Source organism: Centropristis striata, chromosome 20, assembly GCF_030273125.1.
Source record: "Centropristis striata isolate RG_2023a ecotype Rhode Island chromosome 20, C.striata_1.0, whole genome shotgun sequence".
NCBI classification, from domain to species: domain Eukaryota; kingdom Metazoa; phylum Chordata; class Actinopteri; order Perciformes; family Serranidae; genus Centropristis; species Centropristis striata.
In genome coordinates, this window is record NC_081536.1 from 2,406,635 (window position 1) to 2,423,492 (window position 16,858).

Below are 16,858 nucleotides of genomic sequence, written 5' to 3' on the forward strand. Positions count from 1 at the left end.
TTAAGTTTCCCCCCAAAAAAGATACAAAATGACCAAAAAAAGACACCAAATGACTAAAAAAAGACACAAAATTACCAAAAAAAGGAAACAAAATGACCAAAAAAGACACAGAATGACCAGAAGACACAAAATTGACACGGACACGGATTTGGCTACAATGAAAGTTAATGACAGTCATATCCCGTGGCTATTCCAACACACAAAGTGATTATGTACATTCACTGAGTGGATATTTAGAAAATAAAACATATATTTCTCGCTAGAAATGTGATCAAAATCCATTTCTTTGCAGAAACTAAGTCAAAATATTGATTTTTTCACTAAAAATGAGAGAATGTCCGCCATGTTTTTTGTTCTGACCGCCAGGACCTTGAAAGTCACGTGACTTGGAACAAACCAATAGGAACAAATATCCATGGAATAGCCACGGGATATGACAAAATGATAGAACTGGATGTAACCCTCTTATGTGTTATATTTGCAACCTTTGTTCACATTTGCAACATTTCCAATTCTTTATTGAGCATGATAGTGTTTTGAAAGTAAAATAAAAAGATTCAAAATCACATTTTATGTTGGACTAAAGGACTAAAAAAGACACTAAATGACAAAAAAAAGGCTTAAAAAGACAAAAAATGACAAAAAAAAAGACACAAAATTACCAAAAAAAGCCAAAAAATGACCAAAAAAACGTCACAAAATTACCAAAAAAGACACAAAAATGTCAAAAAAAAGAAACAAATGAGACATTGCATTGTCAAGTCACGTGACTTGGAACAAACCAATAGGAAAAAATATTAACTTGCATTGTAGCGAAATCCGTGTCAGTTTCACGGAAATTTGAGTGATTCCGTGGCTATTCCACGGATTTTGAGTTAAGCGAATCCGTGGCTATTTCACGGATTCCTGTGAAGCCTCATGGGATGTTGGAGTGGCCACTGGCGGGCTGGGATTGGCTAAAAAAGTCAGAAAGTGTGTGTTTCGAATGACTCGATCGCCTCTCCAGCTATGTTTGTTTGCCGTTGTCAGGGGAGGCTTGGCAAAACACAACACACACACACACACAGATTCAAAAAGATCAGCCAAATGCTATCAATAAAGCTGAATGTTTGCTTCAGTTTGTAGAGCTGGGAGGCTCACAGGCACAACATTGGCATAGTGCAGTACAAACAGAGTGAAATGCCATCAGTAGCTCATGGCTGTCAGCCTGCTGGGTTCAGCTATGACATGTTCTGCCTTTAGCCTCTCTAAATGAAGACAAGAAGACACAGATGGCATCCATTTCATCCTCTCCGTGTGAGATTGTTTTGGAACAAAGCCTCCCTCTCAGTGGCATCATCTCCGACGAGAGGCAATGACACATGACAGTGGACAATCTTCGGCTATTATCGCCCACAATGGCCCCTCATCATTTTCACGGGGCTCTCTAGTAGTTAGAATGATGGATGCGCTGATGGTTGTAAAACAATGTTCCTGTTCAGTACATCAGCCTGTAACGCTCCATCCTGAGCGCGCACGCTTACAGCCGCCTCGGACGCAGTGCTTTAACCAAACATTGTCGTTAAAGTGCGTCTTAAATGGAGTCACACGCCTCGTGTTGAGAACAAGAAGCCTGTTCATGTAGGATGCAGGGTTATAGGACCGCTGCATACACATTTAACCCATTAGAACCCATGGTGACACCCATGTAACAAACACTTTAAATCTTCTAGATTAGGGGTCTCAAACTTAAAATGACCAAAATTACTAAAAAAAAAAAAAAAAAAGACACAAATTGACCAAAAAAACCCCAGACAAAGACACAAAATGACAGAAATAAACTAAATTACTTAAAAAAGAAACAAAAAAGACAAAACATTACTAAAAAAAAATACACAAAATGACAAAAAAAGACACAAAGTGACCAAAAAAAGATACATGACTGAAAAAGCACTAAATTATTTACAAAAGACAGAAAATGACCAAAAAAAGACACAAAATTACACAACAAAAACTAAAATGCTTAAAAAAGACACAAAAAAGACTAAAAATTACTAAAAAAAAAAAAGACACAAAATTACAAAACAAAAAAAAAGACAGAATATGACAGAAAAAAAAACTATATTTTATAAAATTTTATAAAATAAAAAGAAATAAAAACTTATATGTCACATCACAGATCTTTGACATTTAGGGGTAGTATTTTTTTTTTATTTAAAACATGATAAATGTGTTCTATGTCATCATTTTCCTTTAAGGATAAATGGGTCTGGGTTCTTATGGGTTAAACACACAAACACACATGCAGAGAGAGTGACATCACTGGTCCAGGCCTTCTGAGGCCCGTGGCGTTGTGTGGAGAGTGTTGTGCTGCAGAACAAAGACAGTGATTGTCCACAGGAGAGCCATCTGGGCGAGCACTTCCTATGAGCTGAAAACGAGTCTCGAGGAATTCTCCACAGCCCTGACAATCCTCTCATATGTACTTATTAGCAGTTATTGAGGAACTGGCAGGGAGCCATTTGTGTCACTTGACCAGAATTTTCTCTCTCATCTGAAGGGCAAAGTCATTCTGCCTGGCAGCAGCTCTCAGAGCTCCCCCTTCCTCTTTCATGGACCTGTGAATGTTGTAGCTTTGGCTTGTCCTCACAGCAGCGTTGGGAAATGTATGCTAACGTGCCAAGGTTGGTGCTTCCCAAACAGCGAAGACTGTTCAACAACTGTTCAGTATCAGTTCCTGCCTCCTGACCCCGGGGCCACACTCTGCTCCTCCACTGCTTTCCATGTCTAGACTTGACAAACACAGATACATGGGCCTGGAGCCATGCTGTTCCCTCTGACACCTACCCATCCTTCTCTCTATATGTACTTAACCCATAAGAACCCAGACCCAGTTATCCATAAAGGAAATTGTGGGGGATATATCACAGACCAAGTGGACCACATAAAACACATTTATGATGTTTTTTTTGTGTGCTAATTTTGTGTCTTTTAGTTTAGTTTTTTTTCCGTCATGTTCTGTCTTTTTTTTTTTTTTGGAATTTTGTGTCTTTTTTTTTTAGTAATTTTGTGTCTTTTTTTGTTGTTGTAATTTTGTGTCTTTTTTGTTGTTGTAATTTTGTGTCTTTTTTTGTTTGTAATTTTGTGTCTTTTTTTGTCATTTTGTGTCTTTTTTAAGTAATTTAGTTTTTTTTCTGTCATGTTCTGTCTTTTTTTTTTTTCAAATTTGGCCCGCAGTGTAATTTTATTTGATCCGCGAGGCAATACCAAATTATTATATTATTATTGTAAATTAATGACATTGATGAGTTTTTTATTTGAAATTTGATTTGCATGTCTACACTATTTAGTTATATATTGTATGTTTATAAGCATTGCTGGTTCCATATTTAATGTTAAAGCAAAACATGTTTGGTATATATTAAAAGGTTTATTTGTTCAATGTTGGCCCGCGATTTTATTAAAAGTTTTAAATTTTAGCCCATTGTGTATTTGAGTTTGACACCCCTGCTCTAACACCTACCCATCATTCTCTCTAAATGTACTTAAAGAGAGGTTTGGTTGACCATTGGAATACATGGAAAAAAATACATGCCAGAGAGATATATGCGCTTGCACTATGAAAATAATTCCCAAGTTATTGGCAGCCAAACTTTTAAAATCCAGCTGGAATTTGTTTTTTTGGGCTATTTTCTTACAGTCAAGCGAGCAGCATTGTGTTGGTCCATCAACCAGACTGAAATATCTCAACAACTACTGGCTTGATTTCAATAACATGAATCTTACTTCCTTTGCTGTTTTCCAGATTTTTCTTCTAGTGTAACATCTGGTCAAAATTTGCTGGCATGTGCAATTTTTCTTAGCACGCTAAGATGTGGGTGAACATACACTGGGTGTCTGCTACCTTCTCCTCAGTCTAACATTTAGCTTCTACTAAATAAAATGATGTTTTGTGGTTGAACAGTTTTAAAACATGTAGTTTTAGCATAAAATGCAACACTTTTTAAAAAGTACCTGCTAAAGATCGCCATGTTAGCACTGTCATTGAGACTTTGTTAGCATGCTGACATAAGCATTATTTGAACCAGTCCTGTTTAAGTATAGCCTCTATCACTGCCGTAGAGTGGACTCTTAGGACTTGATGTACTTTGTGTGTCCATTATGCACTGAAAAAAGAAAACAGTTGAACCAACTTAATTGAATTGTTTCATTTGGTTACACCTAAATGAATTAAGTTCTTTCTAATTAATTTTAAAGAACTTAATTCATTTAGGTGTCACCAAATGAAACAATTCAATTAAGTTGGTTCTTTTTTCAATGTACATATTCTACGCATGCACATTTCTCAATCCACTCTCCATTCTAGTTGGTGGTAGTTATGCACCATAATGTTGTTTGCCAACCACCATAAAAATAAGACAGCAGGCATTTTGATAGATATCTCCCAAGGGTGAAACACTATTTGGCTGTTTTTTTTGTTCCTTTGAAATAAAAATAATATAAATGTGGGTAACAGTGGATCTCCACCTCTCTTTAAAACACATTCATTTTTCTTTTCTTCTTCTTCATGGAAAACCAGCTAGAGTTGCAGCTGTAGTTCTAGCTTTAAGAGTCCATTGTTCCATCCCATGTCTTATATTATTATGGGACCATGTTTCTCTTTCCAACACATCATCGGTTGGATTGGTTTGTGTTTAGAGATCCATAAAATACATGAAGCGATGTGAATCTTAGCATCTGATCATGACTGACAGAATTGTCCACATGGACTGTGTTTAAAGACTCTCAACATCAACAAAACTGTGTGCATTTCCACTGTGCTGTATATCAGCTGTTCTCAACCTTGGGTTGGGACCCCATTTGGGGTCGCGAGATGATTTCTGGGGGTCGCCAAATCATTTTGGAAGTCAGCTCTGTCTCCACTGTGTTAAAGTGTTCATGTGTTAATGTGTTTTAGTCTTTTTGGTCAGTTAATGTCTTTTTTTGGTCATTTTGTGGGTTTTTTTTTTGTCATTTTGTGGTCAATTTGTGTCTGTTTGGTCATTTTGTTTCCTTTTTTAGTCATTTTGTGTCTTTTTTTGGTATTTTTTTTCTTTTTTGGGTTATTTTGTTTCTTTTTTTGGTCAATTTGTGTCTTTTTTTTTGTCATTTTATGTCTTTTTTTGGTCATTTTGTGTCTTTTCTGGTCATTTTGTGTCTTTTTTGGTCATTTTGTTTCTTTTTTGGGTGATCTGGGCTTTAACAATGTCACTGTACCACTAAACTGCTTCAGTGTAGCAGTTGTGTGAGAAGTGTCATCTACCGCAATGTTGATGAAGGATGGGAGACAATAACTGTGACATTCTGTGCCCATATTCTCTTTTCTGGCCAAGAAACCTACATTTCCATGCTTTGTTGCCCTTCCAAAGATGTATGTAGTGTTTTTAATGACACAAGCTGTTCCTTCTAGTATAGATATTATGTCTTTCCTACTTTACAAACAGACCCTTGGGACAGCAGCCATCTTTTCTACTACTGACTTTTTCCATCTTTCCTGCTCCCAACGTTCCACAACTTCCACACCATCTCCCTGCTCTGAAATCACTCATGATTTGTCCATTGATGGAGTTGTACCGCTGCTCTGATGTCACTCAAAATCTCCCTCAAAGCCCATTCCCAGTAACCATGTTACAGGCAGAATACATTCTTCCACTGCTCCCTCATTGTCCACTGCATTTCCTCCTGGATCTGGGGTCCCGATTCAATTTTTGCATCGATCTCGTGCAAAAAAAGGGTAAAGAAATCAGATCAGAGGAGTACTAAAAGCTTTCCCCTAAATCAATCAAAATACATGAATAAGTTACTGGTGCCTTAGTATGTTTTAGGGGATATTACCTTAGTTATGCCATTTCAAATATGAAATCAAAAGTACCATAATGTAGAATAAAACTAACCATTATTTTCAGTCAGATGGCCATGCTGCAGCCTATGCAAAGATAATGACCTAATGGCTGGTTGTAGTGCCATGCATATAACACAGTGGAAACTGTGTCTAAATGAACCATTCTTATTAATAAACTTATCTATTCTCACCCAGTACACTGGTTGAGAAAAGTAGTACCAATGCAAAAGTGCGTTTAACCTGCATTGTTTCAAAAGGCCAGCAGGGGGCGACTCTACTGGCTGCAAAAAAGAAGTCAGATTGTACAGTTAGGGATGTAAAGACACACTCAATAGACCCTTATCAGAACACTATCAGTCACTCTAGCAGATTGCACATGCACGTTGTTTTGCAGAAGGAATCAGAAGTACGCCAAGTTCACGAGAAAACTTTACCCGCAGCAAGAGTTGTAATGTGATTTAAACATGTCGTGTTGCCAAACTGAAAAGTTGCTAATAAAAGTCTTCGACTATGTGCGACTATGCATGTATGTCTGGGTGTGTTTATGTGTTTGTCTAAACTAGGTATTTTGAATTGTACATATTTTTCTTTTTATACCTATATTTTTATAGGGATATGACTGTTATTAACTAATTAACTAATAATTTGAGTGATTCCGTGGCTATTCCACGGATTTAGAGTTAAGCGAAATCCGTGGCTATTTCACAGATTCCTGTGAGACCAGGTTCAAATAATTAGTCTATTTCATATAATTCACGATACAAGGTCCATGATATGATTTTCTCAGGATTTTTTCAACAAAATGTGATAGATGTGAGAAAAAAGTGAAAAGATTCCTTTGAGCATTTCCCATTGTGTTTTCTGTTCATCTATTTTGGTCATTTGAAAATGTCTTGTTCATTTGGACTAAAAGACATCCTAAGGAGTTAGTTGTTCATTTGAATAATGATTCCCCCTGCTAACAAAGCTAGTTAGCCGGCACTAGTGTTAGCGGACGATGTATGCGTCATTCCGGCGACAGCTAAAATGCCGAACTCAAGCCAGATTCCACAAATATAAACATACAAATGGGTGACGTCACAGTGACCACGCCCACTACCTTTACACAGTCAATGACTAGTCCTCATACACGGCTCCTGAGTGTGTTTGAGTCGTCCCGCAGCAGCCGACTGGCTCCAGGTCCAACTGTGACAGGGCCCGGGCAAATTCCTCACCCTGGTGCCCAAGTACTTAGACTTGTCAGGGCCAAACTTTGACAGACGACTTTTTGAAAGTAAGGAGATATGCATTTTACGGCTTGCAGCCTCCGCAGCGATGCAGGCTGAAGAATTTATGTGTGTATGTGTTGGGACGGGGATGTTTGTCTGCCAAAACTGGATGCCCATTCCATAAAAATAAAAGGGAGTCACTGGACAGGGATGCTTCAGCTGTACACTGCAAAAAAGCCAACTTGTATGTTTTGGCCTAAAACAGTGATTTAAGTTGGTAACACTTGGAAATATAAATTATTGACATTTAGGGCAATAATGTAAGTTAGCACAACAAAGGAAGCCAGTTGTCTGCTCAAAAACAAGTTGGTGAGTTGTTGTTACTTATACCTTTAAGTTGGGGTTCACAACAAGGGACAATAGTTCTGATAACTCTTATTTCTTTGTTGGGAAATGCGGGAAAGCGGTGAAATTCATTAGCGAAAGCTAGCGGCTAACTGATGCTAGCCGCGCTGCTTGTTACAGCTACAAGAGTAGCCATTAGCGTATCAATGCTAACTCAAAATTGTGGTCGCAACATTAGCTGACATTTCATAGCGGCGTTACAATCGTGCCAATTCAGCACATTGCAGAAGTTAGCAGAAGTAAGGATTAAAAGTTATTTAAGTTAGTACAACTTACAGTTGAGTTGACAAAAATCAGAATTCAGAGTTGAGCAACCTCAAAAACAAAACTGAAAATATTTAGTTTAATTGTCCAACTTAAAATTTTACCGAAGTTTGTTGCCTTGAAATTTTGAGTTCACCCAACTTTTATTTTTTTGCAGTGTAGTCACCTGGTAAAAACAGAAAGCTGCAGATACAAATGTCTGCATCGATGCTGTTGCTACGTCACATTGTCCAACCCTTAGTGCAACCTTGACAGCTTGTCTCATTTTGTGACGACTTCTTATCCGCCGCCGTACAACAGACAGAATGATCCTGCAGATTAAATGTTTGTGACTAGTATTGATTTATAGATCTGAACAAAAGTGAGCCGTGTGCATGCACGAGTGTGTGTGTGTGTGTGTGTCGGCGAGGGTGTGTTCTGATGGCCTGCATTAAAAAGAGTAATAACCTCACAGATGGCGAGGGGCCGGTCCGGAGCAGGCTATGTGATGGAGAACAATCGTTGAGGCTTGATTGCTCAAGGAGCACAAGGCAGACCTGACAGGGGGGAGGGGTACCAGTGTATGTGTGTATGTGTGAAGTGGGAGGAGGGGGTTGTTTAAGTTTAACTAGGCCACTGCTAGCCATTACAAGGCTGACAATGATGTGGTTTGTCGCGCGCACAGAGTAGATCAAATCAAATTTCATATGCTGCTCCCGGGTTTCATCTATTTGATTCATCATCACCTCAAGTATGTGGAAATCATTTGTATTCTTCCACAGCAGCACATTCATTCCTCCCTGTGGAGAGATGATTCAGTATTATATGGATAGGTGCAAAAGTCAGCCGGTGTAAAAGGACAATAAATCCACCTGTCACTTATGCAAAGTGATGTAAATGGGGTCCCTGATTAAGACACAGAGTCATTTAAAAAACAGGGACTGGCAGAACCTTGACACATGCACTCACACACACACACACACACAGACTGCAGCTTTTACACATGCACACACAATTTCAAACTCACACACACACATACATAGGCTTTGATAGCTCTATGTATCTCAAGCCCACTCTCACACACACACACACACACTAAAATCCCCCGCCGCCCTGCGCCTGCCACTAGAGCAGTTTATCAAGTAATTATTGTTTGATTACAGCGTTTCATTATCTGCACTGATTGAGTCACAACCGACGGCAAAGGTCAAGCGCCATTAACGCGCTGCTCCCGAAACATATTTCCACGCCGGCCGCGTGTTTGCCCTCCCTCTCCTCTGAAAGGGCTAATTGCAAATGCATTTGTTTGAGGAAGAGGAGAGGAGACCACCCGCTCCAGTCTCCCCCAAGTCCCACTGAGGCTGAATATCAATGCTGCCCAAAGCTACGCACACACACACATACACACTCATAGGAGGAAACATACACATGGGAGCAGTTTGGGGACCATATCCAATCATGCTTAACAACTGATACCCATCAAACACACATCCAACAGCTTTCATAAAACCATTTTGGACAATAAGGGGCTGATTGACTCCTTCTGATTTAACATATTAATAATGAGTCCTTATGGCCCGGATCTGGTCAGCTTCACTGCGTCTACCAACATGTTAAAAAACTCAACATTCACTCTGTTGATGCTGCTGTCTTTGTTCTGTCATTGGGTCTCTATGCAGTGAAAACCATCCATCTGCTTGGTGGTTTTGATTTTTCAAAAGTCCATTTTAATTTGAGGAATTGTCTTAACCCATTGACGCCTAAAACACCTGTAAAACCTCTGGGTGATTTTAAAATAACCCCTAAAACCTGAAGTTTTTCTGGAAATTCAACAGAAGTGTCAATGCTTCTACTAAATAATAGATTTTTCAGCCTCTGTAGCAGATAGAAATGAAATTCAAAAAGTATTTGAGAGCTTATACAAATACTACAAAACGACGTATCCGCTTTCCAGGCTTCAATGGGTTAATTAAAGCATATCTATTCTTTTAGAAGTGTGGGTAACACTTTATATTAATGTCCTTGTAATAACCATTAATTAACAAGTAATAAGGCCCTTGTAAGTCCTTACAAGATGCTTATTAACATTATTGTGTGTTTAATAATAAGCTAATAATGGCATGGCAAACACCCATGACCCACCCATTATGTCTTTGCCATGCCTTTATTAATCTTATTTTGTTTGCTTATTGATATTAAAATATACTTTATTGCTCATCTATTATAAGTTAACTATAAGTTAACTATGCTTTTTGCAACTACCGGATCTAAAGCGAGAACAATGCCTTGTTACTTGTTAATTAAGACAGCCAGAATGGCTGAAAACACTTCAGGATGATGATAATAATGCATGAACTTCAGACAGCAGCAAATCTGAGAGTGTATATTGTTGTAGACGTTAGCTGTGTGCATGCATACTTGTCAAACAGAGTTGTGTGTGGTGTAAATGGCTCCTTACCTCGGTGGGAAAGAGATCTCCAGTTCATGCAGACGATCCTTGAACACCGACAGCTCTTTGTCATACTCTAAAAGCTGTGGGAAGAAAAAAACAATAATGTGAGTGAGGATGAGAGAAGTTTATATTAGTACGTTTTAAAACAAACAAAGTCACTGGAGCCTGAATGCTCTTTTTCAGCTCTGCTCTGCTTTACATTCACACACACATTCCTCTCAAGATGGCATAATAGTTTTCTATTGTAGGCCGCTGAGCAGTTATAGGCCGTGCTGAGCAGTTTTGTGTTCAGGAATATGGTTCAAACGGTGTGTATCTATCTAAAAAAGTAGGTTTTTTGCAGTTCAAGGACAATTTGACGCCTCTTCTGATTCTAGTCTAGACGGATTTCAGAAAAAAGGCCTTCTATAAGAAGTGAGGAGCATTTATGGGTACAAGTCAGGAACCGGCCTACATTACATATTTCTAGGGCGCTGAGTCCAAAAAAAAATGGTGAAATTTTGAGTTTTTGACCTTCTCATTTGTATCAAATGGCCACCAAATTGCCCATCTTGCACAGTCATTGGACCATTTCTCCTTAGTTTTTTTGTAAGTAGGCAATCAAGATGAGGAAATTAAGTTTCTGGATCTGTCTGTGTCTTTTTATGCATATATATGTATGCAAAATACCAACTGGAACATTTAAAAGTGATATTGATTTAATATTTATTTCGGCCTTAAAAAATGACACAAATAATGCTTAATTTCACCTTAAAAGTTGGTATTTTGCATATATATATATATATATATATATATATATATATACATATACATAAAAAAGGACACTGAGCCTCCACTATATCCTTGCTCTGACCCTAGAATATAGATCTAGAAACTTAATTTCCTCATCTTTGAGTCCCTACTTACAAAAATGCAACTGAGCAAGATGGGCAATTTGGCGGCCATTTTGATATGCAAATGAGAAGGTCAAAAAGGGAACCTTGTACCCATAAATGCTCCTCACTTTCACTTTTTGGACAATTCCGTCTAAACTATTCACACAGTTTATTCAATATATATGATATTAATTGAACCTAGGAGTCAATATTCTTCTATCATGAAGCATCAGTGAGAATAAGCCAAAATGAGAGTTTGGATTTATTTAGTTGTGCACATGTTCCTCAACACTGGCAAAAAAATTGACAGCAGTTGACCAGTTGTGTGTGTGTGTGTCCTTCTGGGGGTCTATCTCTCTACACTGACACTGCATCCACACACTCTTCATCAATCATGTCTCCTCACCCAGCTGTACTCACTCACCAGAGTATACACACTCACGTCCCCCAATTTCCCCCCTTTCACAAAACCCATAAATCATTAGTGAAAAGTGCAATTAGCGGCTCCTTGTACACATTAATTATCTGGGAGATGAACAGGTAGCTCGGGCACCTGCATGACTGCCTCCCTGAGAGACTGACAGCCACGTTTCCCAGCAACCCCGGAGGACCTAGCGCTAGCCCCGCCCCTTTCCTTTCAGACAGGAAGACACGGAGATGAAGACGAGACATGTTTGTTTAGTGGTAAATTGGGCTATTGTACATGTTTCAAACACCGGGCTACAATTATGGCCTGATGAAGACCTCGTGGTAGACGGTACGAGTCTGACAGCGGCTGTAAAGGCAGCTTGACGTTAATGACATTACATTGGTGTATTACATGCAGCAATATGTTGATGGCTACATGATGAAATACCACGGAGGGTATCACATGGGTATATATTATATATATATATATATATATATATATATATACACTACTGGTCAAAAGTTTTAGAACACACCAATTTTTCCAGAATTTAATTGAAAATTATGCAGTTTAATGTCTCAGTGTACTCTGAAATTAATGCACATTTGCAACATTTAAAATTCTTTATTGAGCATGATAGTGTTTTGAAAGTTAAAAAAAAGATTCAAAATCACATTTTATGTTGGACTAAAGGACTAAAAAAAGACACAAAATGACCAAAAAAAGACACAAAATGACAAAAAAAAGACACCAAAAGACACAAAATGACAAAAAAAGACACAAAATGACCAAAAAAAGACACAAAATGACCAAAAAAGACACAAAATGACAAAAAAAGACACCAAAAGACACAAAATGACTAAAAAAAGACACAAAACGACCAAAAAAAGACACAAAATGACCAAAAAAAGACACTAAAAGACAAAAAAAGACATGAAAAGAATTCAAAAATGGACAAAATAGCCCAAGACTCCATAGAGTTAAGTTGTTAACCCTGAAAAAGGCCTACTTGTATAATTCTGAAATGTACATTATTTTCCAGTTTTGGTTAAGCTTACCTTTTTTTATTTACCTCTGGCAGTTCACCACTTACCTTTGGACCCTTTCAAGCTGTTCATTTGACTTGAACTGCTTGAATTTCAATAAAAAAACAAGAAAAATTGGGGTGTTCTAAAACTTTTGACCGGTAGTGTATATTTGGAAGGACGTCCTCAGACGAGACATGTTTGTTTAGTGGTAAATTGGGCTATTGTATATTTATATATATATATATATATATGGGTCATTTCAGAATTGCGGGTACATTTCGCGTCTCCCAGAATAACCTTTGGTTATTTCCCCCCAAATTAGTATTTACTGGATCTGTTTTAAATGATATTGCTAATTATATTGAATGTTCACCAATAATAATGTTTGGTGTGTATTTTAGCCAAAATTTATATGTAAAATATTCATTAAATGATTCCTACCCATCAATTATTGGCTGTCTTCAGCTTGTGATTCACATGTTCATATTGAATTAACATAAAATAATTCATTAAAATTAGCATTTTTTTTGTGCTAATTCTATAAATATGTATACTTACAGTTGCACAGAGTATTTATTTTCTGTAATACATTGGATTTCAACATTAAAAATATATATTTTTTATCTGTCCCTATGATCCGGTCAACTCTGTTATCTCTGTAATAAAACCACATAAAAAACCCTACAGCATTCAAATAAAAACATGTGACCTGCACCCAGTGATGTCACTTCCTCTTGCAGAAAAGATTTGGAGGGAACTATGGTATATTAAACTTTCTCTCTCATTAATTTGTACAAAATGTTGAGAAAACACCAACAGTAGATTAATTATATGTCAAATCTGTTACTATGATATTCAAGTGAATATATATATATATTTGTATATATATATATTTGGAAGGACGTCCTCAGCGGAGATGGGAGGAGGGATATATCATCATGAAATTGGTAACGTTCTTATTCTTAATTTATTCTTGACTCTAGAGTATGAGAAAATAATAAAAAATAACCATTTAGGGGTTCCGGGGGCATATTTTAATGACATTTTGTAAAGGAGAATAAGGGTTCTTGTATGTTTTATTTAAGGCATCTTATTTTGACAGTCTTCTTGTAAGTTCTGTGGTGGATTCTGTCAACACACTGTGCTCTTATTTTGAAAGCTGCATGTGTTTAGCGACAGGGAGTAAGTAGCTTTTTGTGATTAAAACAACTTTAACCACTACATCAAGAAGTAGGAACGTTGCCAATATCATGATATGCATTTTTTTTAACCATAAAAAAAATACACCGATATTATCGTGAACGATACGATATGGCACAGCCCTAACGGTGGGTATCACATGGGTAATATTATATTTGTATATATATATATATATATATATATATATATATACACTACTGGTCAAAAGTTTAATGGCAGTTTAATGTCTCAGTGTACTCTGAAATTAATGCACATTTGCAACATTTAAAATTCTTTATTGAGCATGATAGTGTTTTGAAAGTTAAAAAAAAGATTCAAAATCACATTTTATGTTGGACTAAAGGACTAAAAAAAGACACAAAATGACAAAAAAAAGACACAAAATGACAAAAAAAGACAACAAAAGACACAAAATGACTAAAAAAAAGACACAAAATGACCAAACAAAGACACAAAATGACCAAAAAAAGACACAAAATGACAAAAAAAAGACACCAAAAGACACAAAATGACCAACAAAAGACACCAAAAGACACAAAATGACTAAAAAAAGACACAAAATGACCAAAAAAAAGACACAAAATGACCAAAAACAGACATGAAAAGAATTTTCATTTCTAACGGTGGGTATCACATGGGTAATATTATATATATATATATATATATATATATTTGGAAGGACGTCCTCAGCGGACATGGGAGGAGGGATATTATTATATCAGCAGAAGGTAACTACAGTCTTCCATCTACACTGACATATTTATGTTGTGCATGTATGACCGTGCATGCATTGTTTGTCAGCACAAAGTCCAGCATGTGCCTCCACGCCGCCGCTCGGTGTGTGTGTTTGTGTGTGTGTGTGATTATGTGTCAGTGGTGTAGAACAGTGGCCATTACTTGCAGGCAGAGGGGCCTCCCAGACGGAGTCTCGCTGGTTCAGGAGGGCAGATGTGCTGCATTCATCAAACTCACAGTGCCGGGGTCACAGGAGAGACTCACATAGTGTGGATGAGGGATGGCTGAGCAGGGGATGCAACCCCACGCTCCACTGTACACCCCGTCCCTCCATCCATCCACTGGTACCTTCCTCTGGTGTGTGTGTGTGTGTGTGTTATAGCCTGACTGATGCTGGAGTTATGAGGCCGATAGCAATAAAGATAATTGAGATAAAAAATAAAAATCTTATAATTCATTGTGAAATTTAAGCTATTAAATACAAAACACGTGTATTTAAAGCGTGTTTCTAACATCCAGACACCCGTATAGTTACTTTTGATATGCCAGTTAAGCTTTCCGTGACAATAACGGCCGCAAATTTACTATGTGAATATCGGAGTATTGTTTTAACCCATGGAGGCCTGAAAAACCGCTGGGCGATTTTAAAATAAGCCTCTAATTTTCTGGAAATTCTGGAAAAATTCTGGGAAAAAAAGTGTGAACTCTTCTACTAAATAATAGATTTGTCAGCCTCTGTAGCTGATAGAAATTAAATTCAAAAAGTATTTGAGAGCTTATACAAATACTACAAAACGACGTAAACGATTTCCAGGCTTCAATGGGTTAAAACAATGGATTTCACATTTTAGACAGATTTAGAGAAAAAGAAGCTGTTTATTTTTAGCCAGTAAATATTCATTTTGTGAATTTTGGCTGGCAGAATCTATTAGCTGTTGCTAGCTAACTTAGCTAACTAAGCTAACTGTGTGTGTGTGTGTGTTGTAGTCTGACTGATGCTGGAGTTATGAGGCCGATAGCAATAAAGATAATTGAGATAAAAAAAATAGTATAAAAATCTTATAATTCATTGTGAAATTTAAGCTATTAAATACAAAACACGTGTATTTAAAGCGTATTTCTAACACCCAGACACCCCTGGTTACTTTTGATACGCCAGTTAAACGTTCCGTGACAATAACAGCCGCAAATTTACTACGTGAATTTGAAACTTTTCTTTGAAAAACAGTGACATTGTGCAATCAAACTGGCATTAAAATGGTTAAAATTCTCAAAATCTTTGAATGTTTGGTAGTTTTGAGCAGGGCAGAAGTTGTTTTAGAGGTTTATGCAGAAAAAAGTAGAAAAAAATATTAATCTGTAAAGTTTTTATAGCATTTTTTGGGAGGTGGACATTTTCAGCCCGAAAGGGCTCGAAAGGGTAGTAAGCTTGTACACAGTGTATTATAGAGCCATTAGAAAAAAATTAATTAGAATTTCAAAATATATCAAGAAAGAAATCCTTCTTCCAAAAATCATGTCATTTGCAGTATCACAGCCAAAATGATTGCCAAAAATAAAGTGAAAAATTTCTGAAATGGCTGAAAATGTCCTTAGTGGGCCAAGAGGGTTAAAACAATGGATTTCACATTTTAGACAGATTTAGACAAAAAGAAGATGTTTACTTTTAGCCAGTAAATGTTCATTTTGTGAATGTTGGCTGGCGGTATCTATTAGCTGTTGCTAGCTAACTTAGCTAACTAAGCTAACTTTAGCTTCATGAGTGGGTTGAAAATGCTGTAGCTGACTTTTTAATGTTTCAAACTGACTGAGAACTCTGTAAAGGTAGTTATTAAAGAGTGATTAAACAATGAAACAAGGGATTTCTGATTTAAGATAGATTTAGACTAAAATGGCTGTTTATTTCTAGCCAGTGAATGTTCATTTTGTCAGCTGCAACGACAGCAGTCGCCAACAGAATCTATTAGCTATTGCTAGTTAGCTAACTAAGGTAATTTTAGCTTCATGAGTTGGTTGAAAATGCTATTGCTGACTTTTTAATGTTTCAAACTGACTGAGAACTCTATAAAGGTATCTTAAATATAAGCTTGAAGGCCATGTGCATGACCTAGTTACTGTTGATACGCCAGTCAAGCTTTAAGTGACAATAACAGCCGCAAATTTACTACATGAAAACTGAGTAATTAAAAAAAAAAAAAAAATGAATTTCTGATTTTAGACAGATTAAGACTAAAGAAGCTGTATGTGTCAGGGAAATGCTGCTAGCTTTGGTTAGTAGTAGCGATAGTAAGCTAGTTAGCTGGACATTCTTTACACAGAGCTTTCTTGCCTAGTTACAGTTGCTTAGCTATGCCAATTGGCCAAAAGTCATTTTTCTAAATATACATTTTAAATATTTTTATTTATCAAGGGGCATACATAAACATTTTCCCAATCTGGAACT

General features: G+C 37.0%; 1 protein-coding gene across 2 annotated transcripts in view; it reads right to left on the reverse strand.

Annotated features, from left to right (window-relative positions):
• The window catches only part of LOC131993238 (inositol polyphosphate-5-phosphatase A), a 310,981-nt gene that overhangs the window by 27,165 nt on the left and 266,958 nt on the right, over positions 1 to 16,858 (reverse strand). For both annotated transcript variants that reach the window (XM_059359041.1, XM_059359042.1), the window contains exon 12: positions 10,175 to 10,248. In XM_059359041.1, the coding sequence (XP_059215024.1) occupies positions 10,175 to 10,248 (74 nt within the window). The remainder of the gene's footprint in view (positions 1 to 10,174; positions 10,249 to 16,858) is intronic.